The sequence below is a fragment of the Penaeus monodon genome, chromosome 13, assembly GCF_015228065.2.
Source record: "Penaeus monodon isolate SGIC_2016 chromosome 13, NSTDA_Pmon_1, whole genome shotgun sequence".
NCBI lineage: Eukaryota > Metazoa > Arthropoda > Malacostraca > Decapoda > Penaeidae > Penaeus > Penaeus monodon.
Window position 1 is genome coordinate 27,643,756 of NC_051398.1, and position 11,531 is coordinate 27,655,286.

The 11,531-nt window shown below is 17.5% G+C and overlaps 1 protein-coding gene across 2 annotated transcripts in view; it reads left to right on the plus strand.

The window, feature by feature from the left end:
* Window positions 1-1,848, plus strand: part of LOC119580222 (CCAAT/enhancer-binding protein gamma-like) — a 44,655-nt gene extending 42,807 nt beyond the window's left edge. For both annotated transcript variants that reach the window (XM_037928231.1, XM_037928232.1), the window contains exon 5: window positions 1-1,848. This exon is cut by the window's left edge and continues 23 nt beyond it. In XM_037928231.1, the coding sequence (XP_037784159.1) occupies window positions 1-96 (96 nt within the window). In that variant the 3' untranslated portion in view covers window positions 97-1,848.
* Window positions 1,849-11,531: the final 9,683 nt, after the last annotated feature.

Below are 11,531 nucleotides of genomic sequence, written 5' to 3' on the forward strand. Positions count from 1 at the left end.
TGTGAAGCAGAGTTGAGTAGGATGCTGTGTGATGATTCAGAAATGGATGAAGCTGCTGCCCTTCTGATGGGTCTCTCCCAGGCCCCCCCCCCTTGAACTAGGTCGATAACGTACCAATGACAATACGCAAGCTAGTAGGAATTAGACTTCCTACTTAGCGACTATTGCTTTCTTGTGTATCATATTAGCATCCTGGAGCATGAATGTGCATTCACCTAGAGCCACTGGAATGAAGGAAATTTCTATTAAAAAGCACATGTACGTTAAAGGGATGGTGATAATCTACACAAGATTAGCACTGCAATCAGATACAATGACCATGTCCCATTTGTAATCCTTAACAAAAGAAGATTTAAAGGTATCTCAGTGGATTTTGCCCAGTATTCTGATTGTAGTGAAAAAGCAAATTAGAAACTTTCCAATTTGCCCCTTTTTCTTCCTTCATTATTGCTGTCAGATAGTCAATAATAAGTTTCTTTTATCTTCTACTGTAATTGTATCCTTCATCTTTAAGAGATATAAAAATGCTATAAAATAGAAATGTGATAATTATGTGAATGGGAAATTAAAAAAAAAAATTGGTATTTTGTCCAGATGTATTCTGTGGTATGGTATGAGATCAGAAAAGAAATACCACAACCACCGTGCACTTTCATTCTCATATGTAGTTGTTAATATGCTATTTCTAAGATTTGCTGATGCATACGTATAAGAGAATTCAAGTTATGTTTATGTAGAGAATAATTGAAAAAAACAAACAAAAAAGAATGATGCTTTCTTTTGCATTGGATACAAGTGTTTGACCATTAGGTCTGTATTCCATAGCTTACGTGCTCTGTCCTCCCCCATCCTTCGGTGTACAGCAAGTAATTAAACCACATTATTGGTGTGCAGACATAAGATTCTTACTCAGGGGACCCAACATCCTCTTTTTTTTTTTTTTATATATAGTGTGAGTATGCTTTTTGTTTCTGGCCACATGAAATTTCCAATATTAAAAGTATCTACTCATTAGATTGTATAATAAATTTCATCTTTTGTAAGAGGATTGAGAAAAGGATGAAGTTCAAGGGGTGCATAACTTCTGGATGAATTAACACAATCAGAAATATTTTGACTCTGCATGCAGCTTACTAGTCTGGAATAAAATCATGTACTCTACTAACACAAAAAGAGAATTCATTTTTATTTTTAATTATGGTAGATGCGTTTTTTCTTCTCCCCATGAAAGCTCCTCAGATTGTGGCCATTGTTAATTCATGCAGACTTGATGAAACAAGGGAAACTTGCTATAAAGTGTATTCAGGATTTACCTAAGGAAGTACAAACTTAACATTATATCTAAAATGTTAAAGTTCTCAGTGACCATAATTTGATTTAATTTTTTAGGAGCTGTGAGAAACAGAATTTTTAGCTCATCATATGAGCTATATTGGAATATTTTTTTTCATTATGTGATATTGATTACTGGGAAAGTGCATGTAGAGTATTTCTTTAAAAATGCATGACACTACCAGTCTTGTAGCCTTAGCTTTAGAGGCCCTGGTAGTGCAAGAGTGTGTGTGGTACTTTCCCATTTTGTCACATGGACTTCATTTTTGGGTTTGCGGTAATTATTCGGGGAAATTTATTATGCAGTGACGAAGAGAATAATTTTATTTTTCCCCTGAAGCTCAGAACTACACATGTTTTTATTGCCTCCATTGTATATTTTTGCATTCATTGAACAGTCCTGCAATATGCAGAAATCTCCTCCTCAGTGTCTGTGGAGGAAGCATGATTTTAGGATATGGACTGGTGTCATCTTGAATATTGTCTACAGTACAAAGTAAAACCACATTCAGGATATTGCTGTTTTTATTTCCTATTAAATTGTAACCCCTACATGTGTAAGATGTATACGTGTATGAATATTACATTTGTAAATCCTAAAATTGTAATTCTACCCTCAGTGCACATTTGCCAATCAAATTCAATCCACTGGCTTGAACTTCACTCTCCCAGACATTTGAAGAGGCTTTGGTTGCTGCAAAGCAAGTGGCAGCCGTTCAGTTCGTCTCATGATTTTGGCATCACTTAGTCCTCCAGTTAAACAACCGTCTCTAATTAAAGTAATCACATAAAGTTTTCACCACAATACTTTACCATAACACAATATGACTTGTGATGTCTTGCATATATATTGATTTTAACCAAACAATTACTGCAAAATGTGAAATACATATGGAGTAGAAAGAAGAAAAGAATTATATATATATATATATATATATATATATATATATATATATATATATATATATATATATTTATAAATATATATCTGTTTATATATATATTTATAAATATATATCTGTTTATATATATATTTATAATATATTTATAGATATATTATTTATATATATTATATATTTATAATATTATTTTATATATATATTATATGTATATGTATATGTATATGTTAAATATATATATGTATATGTGTATATATATTATATGTATATAATATATATATTCTATATATATATTATATGTATATATATTATATATGTATATATATATATATGTATATAATATATATATAATATATATATATATGTATATTATACATATATATCTATATATATATATATATATTATATCACATATATACATGATATATATATATATAATATATGTATATCTATATACATATATATATATATATCTATATATATATATATATATATATTTATATATATTTATATATATATATTTATATATATTTATATATATTTATATCATATTATATATATTTCTATATATATATATCTATATTAATATATTTCTATAATATATATTTAATTATATATTATTTATATATATTTTTATATTATATATTTAAATTTATATATAATATATATTTAATATATATATATATTTATATAATATATTTTATATATATGATATTATTTATAAATATAAATATTTATATATAAATACATATATTTACTATAAATGATCTTATATCATATATAAATATATATATATATAAACATCTATATATATGTATATTTATATATACATGAATGTAGATTTATCTATACTATATATATATATATATATATATATATATATATATCTATATAATATATATATATATATCTATATATATATAGTTATATATATATGATAGTTTATATAGATATAATAGTTATATATATATATATCTATATATTATTATAAATAAATTACAAAAAATTAAAATTTCAAAAAAAAAAAAAATATATATATCTAGTTAATATATATATATATATATATATAATAATTATCTATAATATTATTATATACCTATCGTTTATATATATATTTATATAATAGTTATATATTATACTATCATCTATATATATATCTTGAGATATATATCTCGTATATGTTAGATCGTTATATATACTATATATATAATATATCGTTTATACATATATATATATATATCTTATATATATATATATATAAGTTATATATATATATATATCTAATATTATATATTATTATATAATATATAATTATAATATACATATTATATACTCATAACCGATATATATCTTCTCTCTATATAATCTCTATATATCTCTTCTATATCAACACATATATATCCAATATATATCACTAATATAGTACTATTTCATCTAGATATATATATATATCTACTATATATCGGTATATATATATATAGCTATATCTATATTCTATATATATATATCTAGTTGTATCTATATCTATCTATATATCTATTCATCTCTCCTACTATCAATACTAATATCTAGTTATATCTTTATAAATATATGTTTATATCTATTTATCCATATGATGTTTAATATTATATTTCTAAATCTATGTTTATATATATTTATAATATAATGTTTATATCTATTTATAAACTATCTGTTTACTATATATTTCTAAATATATGTTTATATATCTATTTATACATATATGTTTTATCTATAGATTCTCCATATATGTTTATCTATATATTTATAATCTATGTTGTATCATCTATATTTATAACTATATGTTTATCACATATATATTTCATAAAATATTGTTTATATATATATTTTATAAATTAGATGTTTTCCTCTATATCTTTCTCCCTCTCATGTTTTACTACTCATATATTTCTAAATATATGTTAGATCTATATTCTAAATATCTGTTTATCTAGATATTTATAACTATATTTTATATATCTAACTTTTATAATCTATGTTTTCATTATATATATTTATAAATATCTGTTTATATATAATTTTACATAACTATATGGTTATATGTATAGTTCTAATATCTGTTTACATATATCTATTTACTAAATATCTGTTTTATAATATATCTCTTTCTTTCCTACTCTGTGTTATATATATCTATTTATAATTATATGTTTATATATATATTTATAAATATCTGGTTTATATATATATTTATGAATATATATTTTTTTGTATATATATTTATAAATAATATATTTTTTTGTATATATATTTATACATCTATATTTTTTGCATATCTATTTATAAATATAATTTTTTTTGTATATATCTTTATACAATATATTAATATATATATTATATATATCTATAATAGATATATATACTATTAAATATATATAGATTTATATAATATACTATATATTTAATATTAGATATTTATATATATTATCATAATATTATTATTTATCTCTATATATTTTATATATCTATATATCTATTTTATATATATCATCTATGTTTATATACTATATATCTTTTATCTATATATATATACTTTATATCTATATATTTATATATATATATCTATATTTATCTATATATACTTTTAATATATATTATTTATATATATATATTTACATTTATAATAAGATATCTATATTATATATATCTATTTCTATATAACATCTATATATATATATATTTTTATATATATTGTACTATTTATATATATTATATCTCTATATATAATACCTATTTATATCATAAATTTATCATATATATATTTATAAAAAACAATTTTTTTTTTTTTGTTTTTTTATATAGCTAGATTATATATAATATAGATAATTTATATATATATATATTTAAACATATATTATGTATATCTCTTTATATATATAGACTATATATATATATCTATATATCATATATATAGTCTACTTTATATATATATATATATTTATATATAATATGTATATTATTTTTATTTATATAATATATATATTTATATCATATAATATATTTTATCTATATATATCTATATTTTCATATATAGATATATATTTATATATATAATGTTATCTAAATATATATATATATATATTATATACTTTATCTACTATATTTTATCATCTCTCTTACTATCTCTCTATTTTCTATATCTATTTATTAGCTCTATATATTTATAATCTATATATACCCATATTTATATCCATATCTATATTTCTCTCATCTACAATATTTATATATCTATCTATATCTAATATATATCTGCTATAATATATTATATTTACATCATATATATATCATCTCTCTATCTCTCTCTCTATCATCTACTTAGATATATTTATTTATTTATTTATTTTATCTCTATCTCTATATTTCATCAATCTTTTCTATATATCTAGATATTTTCTCTTTTTATCTATATCTATATATATATCGTCTATCTATATTTCATATACTCATATTTACTATATATATCTCTATATTATCTATATCTTTACATATATCTCTCTCTTTTATATATACCTATCTACTCTCTCTCTATATTTCTATCTATCTATATATCAATCATCTACGTATCTATCAAAAATAAACACAAATTCATGTTTATATATATATCTTTTCTATATATATATCTCTCTAATCTACTATTTATATATATATATATAACTTTATCATATATATCTATATTTATATATATCTTTCTATCTATATTATATATATTTATATATAATATTTATATATAAATATTTATATATATATATATTTTTCTCTATCTATTTAAATCTCTCATCTATCTACTCTATCTATATCTATCTGCTCTCTATATATTTTTATATCTAATATATTATATCTCTTATATATATACTTATTTATATATATCTCTTTATATATATATGTCTATTTATATATATATATAATTTATATGATGGTATATATATCTATATATATATATATATATATATATCTATATATATGTCTATTTCTCTCTCCATATCTCTTTACTATACTCCCATATATATTATATATTAGCCTCTATTTATCTTTATATATATTTATATTTCATATATCTCTCCTCTCTATTTTTCTATATTTCTATCTATCTCTATATATCTATTTATCTATCTATATCATCATATATATATATATATTTCTCTATACTATCTTCTATACTCTAATCTCTCTCATACTATATATCTATATTCTATCTCATCTATATATTTATATAATATATCTTTCTATATTTATATCTATCTCTTTATATCTTATATATTTCTCTAATATATTTATCATAATATTTATCATATATATATATATTTATATATATATATATATATCTATTTATATATATATATATCTCTCTCTATCTATTTATTATCATAGTCCATTATCTATATCACTATCTATACTATATCAATTTTCTCTCTCTCTCTCATATACTATCATATCTGACATATCTAATATTTATATATATATTTGTAAAATTATGTATATATTCTATATTTTATCTATCTTCTTCGCTATCTCATCTATCTCTATATAGATCTTTATATATATATAATATATCTATATACTTGATATTATATATATGATTTATACTATATATCTTCATCTATATATGTATATATCTACTATATTAATGATATATATATCTATATATCTCTATAATAGATATTTATACTCTCATCTATTTACCTATCTTTTACACACCACACAATATTTTCCTCTCTCTCTATCTCTGCTATATACTATATATATTCTATCTATTTATCATATCTATATTTCTATATTGACTATACTTTATACAATCTAAGGTTGTATATATATATTTAAAATATATGTTTTATCATGATTCTTCAGTTATAATATATATTTTGTTTATATGTCTATACTTTATTATATATATATATAATATTATATCTATATCTCTCTTATCTATATATATATATATTTTCTATATTATATATATTTGTATATATCTATTTATTCTATACATCTGTATATATCTCATCATCTCTATAATCTTTATATATATCTACTATTTATATATTTCTATATTTATAGATCTACATATATATATATATAATATATATGTTTATATATACTATATTTATCTATATCCATCTTTATCTATAATATAATCTATATATCTATCTATTTATATATATCTCTTTCTATCTATCTATCTCTTCTCTTTCCTACATCATATAGTATTTACTATATGCTATATATTATATTTATATCCTATCTATCATATACTAATCTATATTTATATATCTTATCTCTATATTTCTATATATAGAAATAATTCTATCTATATATCTTCTCTTTCTATATATCATATATATATACTATATATTTTATATCTATAATGTTTTATATATCTATTTTATATATCATGTATATTATACTTTAGATATATAGTTTCTCTATATAGTGTATACTCTCTGATATATCTCATTACTATCTCTACTTTCTCTATAATATCACCTATTTCTCTATATATATTTCTATATCGATATTTTCTCTATCTCTTATATATATATTTATATATATACATTATTTATATATATCTATGTCTTACTATATATGATTTCTCACTCTCTCTATCATATTTATACATTATCCACTATATCTCCTCTTTTATACTATATATATATATCTCTCTATCTATATCTATATTTATCTATATACATCATATATCTCTCGTCTTTTACATATCTATACTATCTATATCTCATATATAATCTATCTATCTCTATATATATATTATATCTATATTATATCTATTTTATATCTTATATATATCTTATCTCTTCTTATCTACTATCTATCTCTTTCACTCTTCTATATATTATATCTACTATATATCTCTCTATATCTATAGTCTATTCTCATATATTATTTATCTTCGCTATATATATATTTCTCTAATCTATCTATATATGTATCTATCTTTATATCTAATATATTTATTATCTATCTATTTATATATACTATATCTATCGCTATCTCTCTATCTTTTATATATATCTTTATATATATGATATATATCTAGATATACATCTCTATCTCTATTACATATATAATCTATAATTTATATATTATCTTTATATCTACTATTTTCTATCTGCTCTATATTTCTATATCTAATACTATATATATATTCTATATATATATCTACATTTATATATATCTTCTCTCTCCTGTCTCTCTTTACTATCTTATCATCTCTATCATCTATATCTGATCTCTCTATCCCATATTATATCTCATAATACTATTTTCTCTCTATCTATTTCATATCTATCTCCTAATCATACTATATATCTTTATCTCTATATCTCTTTATCTCATAATATCTCATACTCTCTATCTCCTTTGCATATCTATCCTATTATCTATTTATTTATATCTCTCATCTCTCGTCTAGTCTTCTAATATCTCATCTATGATATTCTTTACTATATATATATATATTCATTTTTTCTATATCATCTCATATCTTTCTATCTAAACCATATATATCTATCTATCTATATCTCTATCTCTCTTTATCTCTGGACTCTCACTTTATATATATATCTCTACTACTCTCTATCATTATCAATATCATATCTTTCTATATATATATCTATATATATCTCTCTATATATATCTATTTATATCTTGCCATATTCATATATATATCTTTATATATCTATTATCTCTCTATCTCCTTTATCATTCATACTAGTATCTATCTATATATATATCCTTTACTCTATTCTAGTATTTATGCTATATGTATATATTTACTATCTCGATCTATATATATATAGTACTACTTCTTAAAAATTTTTGAATATTTATATATATCTCCTATTTATTTATATATATATTGAAATATATATATTGATATATATATCTCTATCTATATCTAGCTTTCTCATACTACCTCATATATTTATATACTACCTCTATCTTTTTCTCTATATCTATATTTATATTTTCTATATATTTATATTTCTATATATCTTATATATATCTACCTTTCTACTATTATACTATATATCATATATATATATCTCTATCTATATTTTCTATAGTTATATATCTAATATATTTATCTATATATATATCTTTATATATCCTCTTTTATATATTTTTTTATATATATATATATTGTAGATATATCTCTATATATATTTCTCATTATATATATATATCTACCTATATATATTTTTCTATCTATCTACATATATATATATATATTATATTGTTTACTATATCTATCACTATCTCTCTAGCTATATATATATATATCTTTACTATATATTTCTATCTAATTTCATATATCTATTTCTATCTATATCTACTATATATATCATACTCTATCTATCTTTATATATCTTCATCTCTCTCTCTATCTCTCTTTCTATACTAGATCACATATTCTTTCTATATCTATCCTATTCTCTATATATATATCTTTCTTTTCTCATATCTATTTCTCATATCTATTAATATATATACATAATCTTTATATATATATTATATCTCTATCTCTCCTATATCTCCTATTTATATATATATATATTTATATATCTATATATCTCTCTCTCTCTCTATATAAAAAATGTTATTAATTATTAGAAAAAAAAAGGGAATAAAAAAGAAAAAAAAAAAAGGGATAAATAATACTAATATATATAAATATATTTTATTTTTAATAATTAATTAATAAAATAAAAAAAATTTATAAAAATAAAATATTTTATATAAATTATTTAATAGATATAATAAAAAAAAAATATAACTATAATTAAAATATTAAATAAAAATTAATATATTAAAAATTTTTTAAAAAATTATATATATAAAATATATATTAATATAGATAGAGAAAGAAAATTTAAAATATATATAATAATAAAATAAAATTAAATTTACTATTTATAATAGGAAAAAAATTTTGGAATAAAATATATAAAAATTTTTAATATATATAATTAAAATATAATATATAATAATTTATTTTAATTTTAAAAATATTTAAACTATAAAAATTATTATAAATTTAAAATTAAAAATAATAAAAATAATAAATTAAAAAAATAAAAATTTTTTTTTAAAAAATTTAAGAGAAAATGGTAAAATTATATTAAAATTTTAAATATATATTATTATAAAAAATTTTTATTATATATTATAAAAAATTTTAAAATTAAAAAAAATTTAAAAATATATAAATAAAAAAATTAAGAAAAATATAAAAATAAAAAAAAGAGGTATAGAAAGAGGAAAGGAATAAAGAGATTTTTTAAATTTAATGATTAAATTTACCAATTTTATTAATTTAAAGATATATTTTACAAAATTTAAATTTTTAAATAATAAGATAGAATTAATTATAGATAAATAATATAAAGGGAAAAAAAAAATTTTATATATATTTTTTGGGATATTTAATAATTTTTATTTTTTCTTATATTTAATGCTTTTTTTTTAAAAAAAAAATTTTTTAAGAAAGGGATAAGTATAAAATTAGATTATAAATTTTATAATATTTTTCAAATTAATATAAATTTAAATATTTTTATATTCTTGGGATGTATTATTTGTTTTTAATAATATTTTTTTAGCTTTAAATTTTTTAATTTTTTTTTATTTTTGTTTTTTTAAAATTTTTCTTTCTTCTTATTTTATTATATATAATTTTTAAAATTTTATTTTAGTTTTAAAAAATTTTTTTTTGGGGTTTATAAATTAATTTTTTTATTTTCCCTTATAAATTTATAAAAATGTTTTATATAAAATTTTAGATATTTATAAAAATTTTTATTTTCTTTATAAAAAATTTTTTTTTAAAATTTTTTTGTTTTTTAAAAATTATTTTATATTCTTTTTTTTTTTTTTTCTATATTTATTTATATTTATTTTTTTTTTTTTAACAAATAATTTTTTTAAAATATTTTTTATATTAATTTATAATATAAAAATTTTTAAATTTTTAAATTATTATTTTTTTTTTGTTTTTTTTTTTTTTTTTTTTTTTATTAGATATATTTATTTATATTTAATTTTAAAAGTTTCTTTTTTTATTTTTTTTTTTTCTTATTATATTATTATTTTTATTTAAAATTATATTAATATTAGTTTTTTTTTATTTTTTTAAATTTATTTTTTTTTATTAAAATTTTTAAAATTTATTTTTTTTTTAGATTGAATTTTTTTATTTTTTTTTTTATCGTTTTTTTTTTTTAATTTTTTTTTTTTTTTTTTTAAAAAAAAAAT